The sequence below is a fragment of the Puntigrus tetrazona genome, chromosome 14 (assembly GCF_018831695.1).
Source record: "Puntigrus tetrazona isolate hp1 chromosome 14, ASM1883169v1, whole genome shotgun sequence".
Lineage (NCBI taxonomy): Eukaryota > Metazoa > Chordata > Actinopteri > Cypriniformes > Cyprinidae > Puntigrus > Puntigrus tetrazona.
Window position 1 is genome coordinate 4,648,726 of NC_056712.1, and position 14,773 is coordinate 4,663,498.

Genomic DNA, 14,773 nt, shown 5'->3' on the forward strand with positions numbered 1-14,773 from the left:
TAATAATAATAATTATTATTATTATTATTAGTAGTAGTAGTAGTAATATATTAAATAAAAAAATTAATCAAATTAATTCTGCAATTTTATTGGGATAAACATCAGTTGATGCATAAATACAACTGTGATTTATTCTAAATATTAATAATTCTTAATAAATATTAATAAGTTAAATAGGCATCTGCTAACCCTAATTCATGATGACACAGCACTTTATTTAGTTAGCAGTAGATGAAATACAACATCCTCACACCAACCATATCCCACTTCTTAGTGGAGCTCGTGTCGTCCAGATTTCATGCTTATAGCTACTGACTCAGCTGTAGTGAAAATACATATTTAAATAAATGCCTACAAGTTATATGTTATATAAATGATTAGTTACATAAATATATAATCATTAGTTATATAAATGCCTACAATATGCGTATATGTATATACATTTAAATATGTTTATACATAAATGCATGTGGGAAAAATAACTTATGTTAAAATGTTTTTGTATAGCAGAGACATCGCCTGTCTCAAAATGAGCAACTTAGCCACACGAAATGTACCATTTGTAAAAAAAAAAATAATAATAATAATAATAATAAGTTACATTGACATTGACAGTATTATTGTTACACGTGTAATGTTGTCGCTTGGGCCCCGTGTTGTTTGGCAGTGATCCAGATAGTGAGTTCAGAGGGAATTTCCCGTCACTTTCTGCCAGGTCACTGCTCAGATCACATTAGACCACACGAACCCCGTCCCGCAGTGACGCCGGACGTCCCCGCCCTCCAGGACGCGCTCGCCTCAGCCATTGGCTGACGCGCTGCCGGATTTGCATATGACGCGGTTTATATACGGAACCGTGGGCTGAGGTAGGAAACGCAATCTCACGCAGCCAGCGCAGAGTCCCGTGTTCAAGAAACGCATTTTCTACTGCGCAACACATCCAGAGGATCGTTCCCAGACGCCGTTTTTCGCCAAGATGTCGATGACGGTGAAAGCTTACCTTATCGGCAAGGACGACTGCAACAAGGAGATCCGCCGCTTCGCCGTGGATCAGGATGTCTCAACAAGTTTTGAGTATTTGAAGAGAAAAGTGCTCGATGTTTTCGTCGGTCTGAGGACTGCGCCTTTTCAACTGTCCTATAAAGGCAAGTCAGCTTCTAATTCATATTTTTTTATATATATACTCCAAACGTACAGCTTTCAATTATTATTTTCATACCACACATGCGAACATACAATAATTGTACAATTGCCGTCTCTTAAATTATTGTTTAATGTATCTACATTAAGTCGTTATACACGCAGCTATTTAGGGAAATACACCTTTAAAATGAAATCTAATATAGAGACTGTTACTTTGCGCATTGATACACCTCATTACAAAGTTATGTGAGCACTGTGCTATTGAATTACCAGGACAGCGGCTTAATCCACATATTACACATCAGTCAAAACCTAAGGATTATAATATTAACCGGTAGATATGGCGTTCTCTGTTTTCCTGGACTTTGTCCCCAGATGACGATGGCGACATGATTGCTTTTTCCTCTGACGATGAGCTAATGATGGGGTTGGCTCTTGTGAAGGATGACACTTTCCGTGTCTACATCAAGCGTGAGTAATGGCCTATACAGATACTACTTTTTTGTGCGTTTATTATTTGCTCCAAATTGAATGCATTTATTACAATTCACCACGCTTTTGCTTAATATATCTAGCGCTAACATTTTTTATTGTGGCACTGGGCATCTGCCACGTTCTCTTTAGAAAGGAAACAAATCCATATTTGATTAAAAATTAAACTTAGTGAAGCTATATGAACTGCTGCCCTCCGCTGGAGATGCTTGTTGCACCTTATAGGGCTCAGATCTATTACCATAACTGCATTAAAATGCATTTCGTAAAGAAACTGTAAAACATTTTTATTCATTTGTCTGGCTAGGTAGTGTAACTGTAAAAAAAAAAGTATTAGAAAGATATCTAACCTGAACAAGTATCACAGAAAGACTGTATGACTGGGTCTGTCTGAAATCACTCTTTGACTTGGGTACTTCTGAATAATAATAACTACTGAATATTAAAAAAGTATACAGCATTTGCCACGCAAGTGTCCCTTTCTCTGCCAAAAAAGATAATGAGCATGTTATAAAAAGCCTAGGTTAGTTCAAGCCAAACAAAGTAACTCCTTTCTTTTTATTTATGGATACACTCAACATTTCAGGCTTTGCATTTTCATTAAATGAAGTACTGTATGCGCATTTTCAGAAGTGCGTGAAACCAACAAGGATGCAATGATATTTTTTAAGATGGTTTTTAAGAAATGTTTTCATTATTTTAAACATCAGTGAATATAAAGTAATGCAGCCTGGCTATAGTAAAATCCAAGTAATATGTTCAGTGTTTTTGCAATTACTTGTGACATTCTTTGATTGGTTCTTTATCTAATTATTAGCATTTGAAGCATTGAATACTATGCATTCTGTATTCTCTGCTCTCTGCCTGATAATAGACATTTAAATGAATTATGAGCTCTTTTGGTGGAAAAAGTGTAAGACGATGGCAATACATTGAAAGAATGTCAGCAGATTCTTACAAGAGGCATTTGATGCTACTCTTTTAAATGTCTGCAATGCACACTAACATCTACGATTAACAGCAATACTCTCACATTTCTTCCCTCTTTAGAAAGAAAGGAGCACAAACGTGATCCCTCACCTCATGGGATCCCTGGGTTCCCATTCCCCTCGCCTCATGGAGCCCCCCACTTTAGCCCCCCAGGACCTAATCTTATGGGTCCCCCTGGAGGACCTCACATGGGGCCTCCCCCTCATCATCCTCCTCCTCCTCATCACCCTCCAATGCTGCACCCAGGGGTGACCTGTGATGGGTGTGAAGGGCCGGTGGCCGGAACACGTTTCAAGTGCACCGTTTGCCCCGATTATGACTTGTGCTCCTCCTGCCAGGGCAAAGGCCTCCACAAGGAGCATGCTCTCCTGCCCATCTTTCACCCAATGTCCAACATGTTTGAGGTGAATGCCTGTGTTATTGCTTTTGTATCTGTGTGCATTGTACTACATGCAATATATTTAGATAAACATACTGACTCAAATAAATCTTTTGTGCGCAGTGGTTTCCTCGTGGGAAGATTTGGCGTAAGATGAGACACTGCATGTGGGCAAATACCCAGGCTCAAGCTCAAGCTCAAGCTCAGACCCAAAACCAGGCTCAGCCTGGTCCATCTGGAGTCCAGCAAAACCAGGATGCTTCTGAAAACAAGAGCCAAAACGGTGAGACCACATCAAACGGTCTAATATAAAACAGTGACTGTCTGAAAGCTGAAGAATGCTGCCTGCAAAAGTAGGAGGAATGCAACAGGTCTTGTGCGAACGAGTTAAAAAATAAAAAGTTGTGTTTAAAGATGTGATTGCTGCTCAGTCTGCATTGGGTTTGTGTGTCAGCTGCAGCTTATTGGACACTTTGGTTTGGTTGGCATATTTATGAAATGTGAGCTGTAACTATTATTTTTACAGGTGCTACTGAATTATGCAAGGCTAATATGGAGTACCTAAAGAACATTGGGGAGGAAGTGGCGGCCATGTTGAGCCCCCTTGGTAGGATCCCTTCTTGGGTTTATTATCGATACGTTTTGTCTTTCCCAAACGTTTGGGATTTCTAACACACTTCTTTGTTTGGCATGTCACCTAATCCTTCAAAATATAAATGATTCTTCTAGGCATAGATGTGGACATCGACGTTGAGCATGAGGGGAATCGGACCAAAGTTACACCAACTCCTCCTGCCTCCAGTGGGCCAGCTAGTGCTCGGAGTGAGAGTGGCTCCATAGGGCTTCTCTCCAGAGGGTCTGGTCCTGGAAGTCAGGTCACCGAAGAGAGCGTCAGTGAGGGAACAAAGGTAAATCAATATCCAAGCAGTTCAAGAGTGCTTGATAGCAGGGGTGTAGCCTTCTTTTCAGAAGAAATGTTAAGGTTGTTTTTTCTTTTTGCCTAACAGGTTTTGTTACTCTGGTTAGCTACAATGATAGTCGGATACTTTTTTTTTTTTCATATTTCCTGCATGTCACAAATCCATTTTGAACTTTGTGAGAGCGCCCTCTATGAAACATACACTGCATGAGAGTTTAACTCAGTTGACCTTTTCTCTGTGGATTTATATCTAGATATATTTATCTACATGAACACACTTGCTGGGAAAAAGTGCAGGGGGCAAATCTGTTTTATGAAAACCGTATCAGACCCCTGCCTGAGAGTATACAGGATTGTGACATCTCAAGTAAAAGGCAGAAAAGCTGCATTCGGTTAACCCCGATTCCTTCTATCCTAGGGTCAGAAAGACCAAGGCAGTGATGAGGAATGGACTCATCTCAGCTCTAAAGAGGTGGACCCCTCCACAGGAGAGCTGCAGTCCCTTAAGATGGAGCAGGACGGGACCGATCTTCCAGCCCCGCTGAGTACTGACTCCAGCACAAGCACCTCCGAGGGTCCCACCGGTCTGCGGGAGGCAGCTCTCTACCCACACCTTCCTCAAGGTACAGAGCATCGTCGTTTGGCCAATTCCGGTCCACTTCATATCAATTAAGGCAAATTTAAATTTAATGTCCTTCAGATGCAGACCCAAGACTGGTGGAGTCTCTTTCTCAGATGCTCTCCATGGGCTTCACCGACGAGGGTGGATGGTTGACCAGACTGCTCCACACCAAGAATTTTGACATCGGAGCAGCCCTGGATACCATCCAGTACTCTAAACCAGGCCCACAGAAGTAGAGGAGGAGCGCAGGAATAAAGAAGACCTGGGCCATACAAATATATTTTTAAATTCCGGCCTGTTTTTTATTCAGAGTCTTTCCATGCTTTTTCGATGAAAAAAATCTTTACATAAATGCTATAAACAATATCAATTACTCAGGTGACTGGCGCATAGTTAAGTTCATTATTGGGTTTCTGCAAAATAGATATTAACATTTCTGTCTTCAGCATTACACCATGTTATAAAGATAGTTGTCGCGGTATATGCGTATTACATATAAAAGTAGATGTCTACATTTGTGCGATTTTTCTATGTGCATTCACGTAACCAATAAGAGTTTGTAGGTGAAACAGAAACCTGGGGATGTTTTTGTTGTTAGTAAACAGATGGAGTCAGGTTAACGTCACTGTAGGTCTTCTAAAATTCCTGTCCTTTCTATCCTCAATAAAATGCAAAAAAGAAAGATGTTGTTTGTGTTTTATTAAATGTGCAAAACTGAATAGAATGCAACTTCTCAAAATGTGTCATCAAAGTCTTCATCGGTAAAGAACAGAGAATTTATAAAAAAGCCTGAACGTGGCATCTTCGTTTGTGTAAGCGGTTTACAGACAACGTTTTTGAAAAGGTCGGGCTTTGAGCTGTGACTGTTTGGACTGGATAACTTTCCATCCACACAAACATCACCGACAGACTTCTGGCTCCCCAGAGCACATTCTGTCTCTCCATCTAATGGATATCTGCATTCTTCAGAATCCACACCCATGTTTGTAAGTGCTTCTGTATAACAAGCCACTGCTGTGTTATCGCTGTAATTAGAGGAATCACGAGCTTCAAAGCCAGAATCTTCCTCGTCCTGCTGATTAGGGACAACTGTGAGGAATTTATCCCATTTGGAATCAATCTTTGATTCGCCAAACCTCTGACGAGAAGTAACGGCGTGACTGTTGCTGTGCAGGGTAAGACCTTTGGTTCTCTGAAGTGCTGACGGTTCACGTGAAGAGCTGCACTGCTGTTTATTTTCTCCAGAGGCCGAAGGGTAACAAACAGCCTGAAGGGATGATTGGAGATGTGTGTTAGCACATGGCTCCACGTCACCTGACCTGCCACAGAAGGAATATTTGGAAGCAGATCCTTCACTCCATGATGGTGTGAACCCACGATCGTCGTGCTGTAATAGATACAAGACGTGTTTTTTAATCTTAACACATGAGTTTTTACTCAGTAGCAGATGTGTTAAAGTGCCTTGTGTGGCTTACCAGATACGTCCGTCTCTTAAACCCAGAACGACCAGTCCATGACTCCTCATCTTCACAGCCACCAAAAGACTTTGAAGAGGAGACCGTCTTCCTTTTCCTGTACAATCATTTTGCTCACACGCTTAATAAAAGATTTTTGCCAGTCTAAAAATATGATCGTTAGTGCTAAGATTCTTTGGTTTTTATTTATAAATGATAAAAAAAAAAGTATTTTGCCTCATTAGCAGATTAAACGCTTTTTTTTTGCATGAATGTTGTGTGGTACCTGGTTCCCTGGCTTCTGAATCTGCGTCTTTCTGTATAAACATTCTCATCTTCTCCCTCATCTTCATGTCTATTTGGAGCCTCAGCTGTTTGATCAGTGTATTTACTCCAGCGGCTGACATGAGCCACTTCCTGCTACAAAGACAGGACACTTATAAGGCCAGTGCTGTTGGCAAATATATCGATTCTCAGTTGATCTACATTTCTCCCTGCATGATATCCAGACACGGAGAATGAATGGACATTGGTGCTTTACCTCTGATTCAGGATTTTGATCCAGACTTTCTTGAACATAGTTTTCATCTGGTTCCCTTTAAAACATTGTTAGTGAAAGGGTTAATGACATGATGCAAACTTTATGCAATTTATTAATTCACTTGCAACTCATACATGCAGTGACTTGAACATATGTCTCCTATGATGGGCTTGTTTGGAATTTCTGTATTAAAAAAAACTTTTTTTTTTTTTTTTTTTTTACATTTCTTTTGATACAGACATCTTAACGTCTTTGAGCCAAAAACAAAGTCACCTTATCTAAATTAAATATCCACGAACAACACTATTCAAAATGAAACCAAGAAATGCAATTTCACCGCTTCTCCCCACATCTTCTCAAATGTTTGCACGCCCCAGACCATGCCGCCCATTTTGAGGACTTCTTGTAACTTATAGAGACTGTGGCACTCACGGCCGTGTCAGCAGCTGATCGCCGTTGACCTCCAGCATCTGTCCTCGCAGAGCATTCATCTTCTGGACATGCCTTCTGCAGTCAGCTGCGGCTCCTCGACCAAACTCCTGCGCACAACACAGCATTTTTCTGGTCAAAGCTCGTTTAAGAAAGTTGCTCAGTGACATAATAGGATGCAAAATTGCATCATAATCTCAGCAAAAATATTTTTTTCATTCATTTAGATTTGTTTGCAAAATAATATAAATGCACAATAACTTACATTTTATTATATTAGCTAGTAAACAAGTAAAACTACTCATTCTAAACAGTTATAGTTTCAAGCAGTGTATTAGTAGTTATTGCACAGTCCGTGAAATAGGGCACAATCTACTATGGTAATATGAAACTATTTTCATTTTTTAAACTTGCATTAATAATTAAGCATTGTATTTTATGTTTTCGGTTTAAAGCAAATGTTGGACAACAGATAATGTACCGGAAAATTACCAGTACCTTTTTCCTATATATTTTTCTTTCAGTGTACCGACATATCAACAATAGCACATATAAGCTATTTAAAAAAAAAAGTATACCATAAATGAACAATTACTCAAATTACAAAATATATTTAAATGATAAGAAATTATTCAATTGCATATAGCGGCTAACGTCATGCTAATTCACGTCAGGGGTGTACTACTAGGCGTTTTCGTTTTCATAAACGTATAAAAAGTTGCCAAATACAAATTGTTGCTAGGAGCTTTTGGAAGAAAATGTTGCTAGGGTAGTCTGAAAGAGTTGCTAACTTTAGCAACAAAATCGCCAGTGTGATACAATACGTGACATTTAGCTTGATCTAGTTTTACCTTAATCAAAGACTGCTTCTCGCCGCACACTTTACACGTCCATTTCTTCACCTTCTTCACCTAGAGGGGAAAAAAAAATCTTGCTCCACATCACAAGATAATTCGACATCGTTTGGGTGAATATATCACACTTGGTACATCGCACATAATGTTTTGTTTTTTTTTTCAAAAATAACAAAGGCTTATTGGAGTAATTAGATAGGTGTCGTGATGCACAAATCACTTATTGAAATTTGTTCAAGCATCAACTGAAAAAAAGGATAAGGCAAATGTAAATTAATTAATCGACATTGTCGATCCAAATCTAATATTTAGAACGCGATCTGAATACGAGGGTGCAGAAGCTGACCTTTTAAGTAATGTTAAGTAGATTATTAAGGGTTTGCGATTTAGCAGCTAACGTTACACCAAAAATAGGTTTAACTCTGAAATAAAAGAGAAACGGTTACCTGCTGTACTTGAAATGTTTGACAAGAAAAACATCGCAGTACGTGAAATTCTTGAACCATGTTGTGTAGTTTTTACAGTCCGGAGCTCATATTCCCGCCGCCGCGCACGACCCTCTTCTTCTGTGGTAGTTCTTCATTCGGCACAGCGCCTCTAGAGGAGCTAAGAAACCACGAGCATGAACACGTCTGCGTGCGACTGAGGGAATGATTAAAATGAGCACATCTTAAGAGAAAACAGCTTTACCAGAATTATGGGTGTTTCAAATAGGGAAGACTTCATACGTCTTCACACCTACAAATCAAAATAATGTGCATCCAATTTTTGTTTACTAAATTAACGGTTAAAGAGATATCGAAAATAACGGTCGTGTTCACATTTCACCGGCAGACACCGACCGGCAAATAAAAAATTAGCTGTCAGCCGGGTGAAAACAAACCCCAACCAACGCCTGATCCAACAAACTCCAACAGACTAGTTTGTTGGCATTTGTCTGTGTACTGGCCAGAAAAATAAAATCTGGAACTGTTGCACTAGACTACAATTCCCATCACCCATTGCACTGATGATCAGTCACTCTCACACAATAAATATCAGTCTCAAACTCTGTTCAACGCTGATTATTGTTTAGCGTGTGTCGCTCTCCTAGTATGGAGCCTGGCCTGTGTTCCTCTAGTCTTGTTTTGTTCCCTGTTTAGATTTTTGCTACCATTTCTGGCTTAGCCCATTGATCCCTGTTTCTACCTCGTTTGGATCTCTTGTATCTGGATTTACCCTTTAGTCTTGCCCCCTGCATGTTACCTGCATGTTTTGGATTATTCTTCTGTTTCCCGGTGTTTTGACCCTGTATAACCAGTAAAACCATTACAAATTCTGTAAAGGTTTCTGTTGTTGTTGTTTTTTTCGACAGGGTGGTTTTATTCTCTCATCAGTTTACGAAGTCCGGTGGATAAAAGCACAAATAAAGTTCAACTGTACGTTCAGCCTCTGTTCAGAAGCTCATCAGAAAGTCCACTTTACCTTCCAGCCTTTCCTACCAGGAAGTGGCTGGTCTTATGATTTCTCCTTGACATTAGTGTTTTGGAGATCAGAGGAGGACGCTTTAAACGAGGGTACGGAAGAGGATAAGTTTGAGTTCTCGATTGTAATTGTTATTTACTTTCCAAAGCAATGTTCAGAAGAAGAGGAAATGGATTCACAATCTGTGGAAGAGCTTTCTTGTCCTGTCTGCTGTGAGATCTTCAGGGATCCTGTCCTTCTGTCCTTGTCCTAAAGAGTGTCTTCAATGGTTCTGGAAAGCCAAGAAAACTCAGGAGTGCCGTCTGCAGAAGAAGATCCTCAAGAGCAAAACCCAAATGTAATCTAGTGCTAAAAAAGCGTTCATCGGGATCTGGAGGACAAACAGCTCATGTGTTTAGTGTGCCGAGGTTTACGTCAAGCGTTTGCGATGTCAAGGTGCTAAATGATGGGTTAGTGGCTGCTGATTCTGGATTCTGGATTTCTTCTGATTCTACTTGTGTTGTTAGATGAGAGAGTGGTTTTTAATATGACAGACCATGCTACACTACTTGCTCACCTGGAGCATTGTGTTCACGTCAAAGGAGCCACCCTTGAATGATTTAGATTGTATCTTCATCAGTTCAGTGTTAATACTGGGGAGTATTCATCGGAGGCTGCTGTTCTATCTTGTGGCGTTCCACAGGGATCTATTTGAGCTCCGATTCTTTTTTTGTTATATATGCTGCCCTTAGGGTCTATGCGGATGACACTCAAGTGGATTCACTCTTAAAACCTAATACTGACGGGATGGAAACACTTGCCTATCCGACATGAAAGCTTTGGTTAACCTTTTTAAGTTTTAACGAGAATAAACCTGAAATCAGCAACTGAAATTAGGCTCATCTGATTTTCCTACTCAAGTAACTCTAGGTAATTCAACACTCTTTGTAATGCCATGGCTTTCAGCTTCATCTTTTAGCTACAGTGAATCCTATGTTATCTTTTAAAAACCTATAACAATTCATGCATTTTTAACATCAAGGCTTGACTATTGTAATTCAATAATTCAACTTGTGATTGGTGGTCAATACATTTTTTACATTTGTTTTCCATTTTTGATGTCATTAAGTATTTGCTCTACCGTGTCATCATTAAACCTTCATGCAGTTTCAATCAAGTGAGGTACTTTTGTGTGAAAACGTTGCTTTTAAAACCATTACCTGATAGGGCAAAATCTGGTAATTATTTAATATGTATGTATGTATGTATGTATGGGGAATACCATTTGCTGCTATGTCTTTGTAATTCATTCTCTCTCTCTCTCTGTCTCTCTATATATGTTTGTTATGTTAGTATTCATGTTATGCAATAAAAAAAATATCAACTGCTAAATATTCTGTGTAAAAATATGATATTTTGGCAGTCTGCAGTGAATAATACACCAAACACAAACAAACATGTCTTTTTTTCAGCGTTGAAAGGCTTTGGTCTTTACTGATCAGCAAGTTCAACTGAGAGGCTCGACATTGGCTTCAAAATTAAAAAAATTTTCATTGTAGAAAAGCAACAATAAAAGAACACATGGACGAATGATTATTCCCTTTTGAAAAAGCTGTCAATCATTGGTGTTGAACTCAGTTCCTGGAGGGCCACGGCTTCGCAGAGTTTCGCTCCAAATCACAACCGCTGGGAGGTTTCTAATAATCCTGAAGAGCTTGATTCGTCGGGTCAGGCGCGTTGAGACCAAATCAAAAGTTTCAAGCGCTAGGTTAACAAACGGAAAATTAGCAAAATCATTTTAAAACCGATTTTGATTTTAATGTCGGGAGGTCATTGTGAGAAAACGTTCAAAATTGACTTTATTATTTCAAGGAAAGTGTATATGTTCTAGTTCTTGTGATTAATTGGCAAAAATATTTCCAATAGTACAAGAGGTTTGCACCTGATAATGGAGAATGAGTTAAAAGATTTATGTGGATGAATAAGAATTATGAATAGGACTTCAATTTAAAAAAAAAAAAAGACTCAACACGTGTGTGCCGTAAGCTCAAAGTAAGTTTCAAAGATAATTGCATAGTGTCAATGATATGGATGCTTAATAGGGCGTTTGATTTTCCAGGTCCAGCAGCACTCAAGCTAAAATATAAATGAAAACGAAAGATGTTTCCATGATGCATTTTAAAATGCACTTTGTGCCCCCAGCAAGATAATGCATTATTCATTTCTGCCCCGTGACTATTAGAGGAGCTGCGTGGGTCACTTTAGAGAGAAAGCTCCGATTTCTGATGTGAAGGCAAACGGAGTGAGCTTGTAGCCTGTTCCACTGTAAAACTTATTCTGAAACTCCACCCTGAGACAGAAAGAGAGAGAGAAATCAGAAATATGGTATTAAAAGTACAGCATTATGAATACAAATAACCATTTAAAGCCTGCCGTTTCATGCTTGAGCAAATATCCTATAGGCCTATAATCAAGACGCAATCTAATACATGTACAGTTTATACTTTATCAAGAAGAAAGGCTTTTTAGTACATCAGTAAAAATGGCTGCCTTTAGGTTGTGGCACATCATTTATTTCTAAGACATTACTGGGACTATACACGGTGTGATAAGTTATCACTGATAACTAATATTAATATGCATTTATGTACTGCAAGTAACCGGCTGTACTGTTATGAAGATCTCATTGCTTTACAAGATGTCAGAATATCATAATTTTTGGGGGGGATTTGTAGACAAAATCAAAAATTATATTTTAACCACAGCAAAGAGCTGTAGAAGCTTAAAATTAAATATTATTATTATTATTATTACCACCTGTTCACATTTGCTTCAAGTGTCCAAAAATGTGTTTTGAGGCCGTGTATGAATGCAATTAAATTAATAAATATATATATATATATATATATATTCCACAAATCCCATCCATTCCATTTACACGTGACAAAAAAAAAAAAAAAGCATAATAAAAATATGTCAATGTTAAAACTGTCTAATCCAAATGAATGGACGATGTATATGAAAAAAAAAAAAAAAAAAATCATAATTTTTAAAGCATATATGCTACTATATACAGTCAAGGGTTAGACTGCAGCTTAGTTGAAGACACGTTTCTCTCACCAGTGAAGACGAAGCGCGTGCAGGAAAGCAGACAGGCCTTCCATGACGAGCAGGATAGATACGGTTAACACAGCGAAGGCAGCAAATATAAACACCATGATGACAGAGCCCACATAACTGAGCTGCTGGAAGGAGATCCGCATCACCATTAACCACAGCACCTCAGACAACTCTGAAACACACACACACACACACACACAGCATAAGTAGAGGCTCCTCCTCAGGAACGGCAGCGGCAGGGAAAAGCACTTACGAGCATGAGCCAGGCTGAGGGCCCAGAGCCGCAGGTAGGAGGCCGTGTTAGAGATGCAGCCCAGACAATACTCGATGGTGTGAATGGCCTGGTGCATGAAGACGTTCGCTGCATCAAACTCCTTACAGACAACGGAAGACGGAAAGAACTGTAATCATGTACTCCTTCTCAGGTAATTCCACACCTATATGACCTTGTGACAAAGAGCTACGGCTACTTCAGAAGAACTGGGTTAGTGCATCATGCTGGCAATAGCTAGGTCATGGGTTTGATTCCCAAGGAAAGAATTGACAATGCACCCGGTTTAAATGCAATGCAAGCTGCTTTTATACACACGCACATACACACTTTAAGCCCTTTTTTAAACGTGAAGCTTCAAAACATCAAATTGACATTCATTTCAACTTTCTGAAAATACAATAAGCTGCAGGTTGCTGAGAAGAAAAAACACAGTTCGTGTACCAATTCTTGTTGCTTAGCATGTCAATATGCTAGTAATATACCATTTATTAAAGCATATTTTAATACTTTAGGTTTGGGGTCAGATTAAGGGACCTAAAAATGGTCATGCAAAATAAACTATTAATAAAGCAGCGCATTAGGAGTTCATGGAGGCAAACATTGTAACTGATAGTTAGTTAAAAGTGCGAATTGGTCCCTAAAGAAAATAAAAAAAAAACTCTCATCATTCTACAGGGCCTGCAGAACTGTGTTCATGTCAAAAACACTGGCAATAATGAGAAATGGATGATCTCACTGTGCCATGTGACCTCTTACCAAAACAAAGCACATTCATAACGGTCAAGCACTCTGGCAGACAAGCCTTCTCAAGCGTTTAAGCATCAAATCATATAAAAAAAATGTCCTGGGCAAGATACCGTCTACTCTCCCCTATTTCCTCTTACCTCCTCTCCTCCTCCTCTTGCATCCACATCTCCCTGGTGAGCATTTATAGAGCCGTTTTCTGCTAGCAAAGGTCGTCTGTCTCCCTACAGAAGAAGAGAGCATAATCAAACACACACAAACAGAAAAACCGTATGGGAGTCCATTCCCAAACACTGAGGTATATGGATTCAGAAGGGCTGCTCACTGAAAGAGGAGTTCTCTTCCTCCTGTGAGTGATGTATTCTTGCACCGGCTTCCCCAGGAGCAGAACGGGAACAGACAGCACAGCCACGATCACCAGAACCTGCTGCACCACTATCTGCAGACACAACCAGACCGAAAGGATCTAGTAACTAAAACATCCTGCAAGTTTCATCGCTTAAAATATCTTCGTTTGTGTTTTGAAGATGAATGGAGGATGAATGGAGGCGTTCAAATCATTTTTGGGTGAACTATCCCTTGTCGTCAAGTATTTTAATATTTGTTCACATACTTATGTATGTATGCATGCATACATTTCTATAATTTTTTTAACATAAGTCTAAATTAACAATAAAAATATTAATCAAATAAAAAAATGCCCTTTAATAATGCTAGGGGGAGAACTGGAAACTTAACTGGTTTGTTAAAGAGCTGCAAGATGCAAAGAAACAGTCATATCTGGTTCTCCTATTTAATACACCGTATTGAGACTAATCATCGAGTCACGAAGCGGAAGAAAATTATTATGAACGCCAAATGTCCGCTTTTCGACACTACACACCTGCCCCGTATAGAGAGGTTTGTTGTCCTTATTCTCAGTAAACAGGAACATGTCTATGAAGTGGATGAGGATGCTGGGAGCGATGTCGGAGGTCATGGGGCCGTACACCAGCCACTTATAGATCACCATGAAGATCAGGTATCCAAACAGACACAGCATGAAACACAGCTCCGGGATCAGCACCAAAAACACGCTGCCGATGTCTCTGAAGTGTCTACACGGCAGCAAGAGAGGGGATACATAATACATAGAGTTTAATAAACCGTGTTTGAAATGCTGTTATCCTTTTGGTATTCAGTAGAAAATGTCAGTACCAGAATGACGTGACAATGCAGACTGATTAGGCAAACACTGATTTGCATGGCTTGCGTCGCACTGTATTCATGTGAATAACTAGTAAGCATGTAGTAAACCCTTCCTTTCTGTAACTAGACCTATGAAACTAAACAATGGTATATGCTGCGACTCATTTTTGCAACATTTTGC

General features: G+C 39.4%; 3 protein-coding genes across 5 annotated transcripts in view; 1 reads left to right on the forward strand and 2 right to left on the reverse strand.

Moving 5' to 3' along the window:
* Positions 1–855: 855 nt before the first annotated feature.
* Positions 856–5,227, forward strand: sqstm1 (sequestosome 1). Its single transcript, XM_043257146.1, has 8 exons — positions 856–1,145; positions 1,519–1,614; positions 2,686–3,029; positions 3,128–3,287; positions 3,531–3,611; positions 3,734–3,912; positions 4,342–4,546; positions 4,624–5,227. Exons 1-8 carry the CDS (start codon positions 977–979, stop codon positions 4,779–4,781), a joined length of 1,392 nt encoding a protein of 463 aa, XP_043113081.1. The 5' UTR covers positions 856–976; the 3' UTR covers positions 4,782–5,227.
* A 2-nt stretch (positions 5,228–5,229) lies between these two features.
* On the reverse strand, positions 5,230–8,460 carry LOC122357676 (MRN complex interacting protein). 2 transcript variants are annotated; one of them, XM_043257148.1, is made up of 7 exons: positions 8,270–8,460; positions 7,821–7,880; positions 6,973–7,079; positions 6,541–6,595; positions 6,286–6,416; positions 6,021–6,117; positions 5,230–5,932 (listed from the first exon to the last, which is right to left on the reverse strand). In XM_043257148.1, the coding sequence occupies exons 1-7, from the start codon at positions 8,327–8,329 to the stop codon at positions 5,279–5,281; spliced, it is 1,164 nt and encodes a 387-aa protein (XP_043113083.1). In that variant the 5' UTR covers positions 8,330–8,460; the 3' UTR covers positions 5,230–5,278. The 2 variants fall into 2 exon arrangements, with proteins under 2 accessions (XP_043113083.1, XP_043113082.1); XM_043257147.1 differs by having other exon boundaries at positions 6,286–6,419; positions 8,270–8,454.
* Positions 8,461–10,726: 2,266 nt separating this feature from the next.
* Positions 10,727–14,773, reverse strand: part of tcirg1b (T cell immune regulator 1, ATPase H+ transporting V0 subunit a3b) — a 13,668-nt gene continuing 9,621 nt past the window's right edge. The window contains exons 15-20 of one of the 2 annotated variants that reach the window (XM_043257554.1): positions 14,288–14,501; positions 13,730–13,843; positions 13,545–13,628; positions 12,640–12,757; positions 12,387–12,558; positions 10,727–11,616 (exon numbers count right to left, since the gene is read on the reverse strand). In XM_043257554.1, the coding sequence (XP_043113489.1) occupies positions 11,523–11,616; positions 12,387–12,558; positions 12,640–12,757; positions 13,545–13,628; positions 13,730–13,843; positions 14,288–14,501 (796 nt within the window). In that variant the 3' untranslated portion in view covers positions 10,727–11,522. Of the gene's footprint in view, positions 11,617–12,386; positions 12,559–12,639; positions 12,761–13,544; positions 13,629–13,729; positions 13,844–14,287; positions 14,502–14,773 lie in introns of both variants that reach the window. The other variant, XM_043257553.1, reaches the window with a different exon arrangement.

What these genes read in the sequence shown, in the direction of transcription:
- sqstm1 (XM_043257146.1), top strand. Translation starts at nt 977, where the DNA reads ATGTCGATGACGGTGAAAGCTTACCTTATCGGCAAGGACGACTGCAAC. An exon ending in TTTTCAACTGTCCTATAAAG is followed by an intron (nt 1,146 to 1,518) that starts GCAAGTCAGCTT and finishes CTTTGTCCCCAG; the next exon opens with ATGACGATGGCGACATGATT. An exon ending in TGAAAACAAGAGCCAAAACG is followed by an intron (nt 3,288 to 3,530) that starts GTGAGACCACAT and finishes TTATTTTTACAG; the next exon opens with GTGCTACTGAATTATGCAAG.
- LOC122357676 (XM_043257147.1), bottom strand. Translation starts at nt 8,329, where the DNA reads ATGGTTCAAGAATTTCACGTACTGCGATGTTTTTCTTGTCAAACATTT. An exon ending in TTCAGAAGCCAGGGAACCAG is followed by an intron (nt 6,118 to 6,285) that starts GTACCACACAAC and finishes ATGATTGTACAG; the next exon opens with GAAAAGGAAGACGGTCTCCT. An exon ending in TTAAGAGACGGACGTATCTG is followed by an intron (nt 5,933 to 6,020) that starts GTAAGCCACACA and finishes TATCTATTACAG; the next exon opens with CACGACGATCGTGGGTTCAC.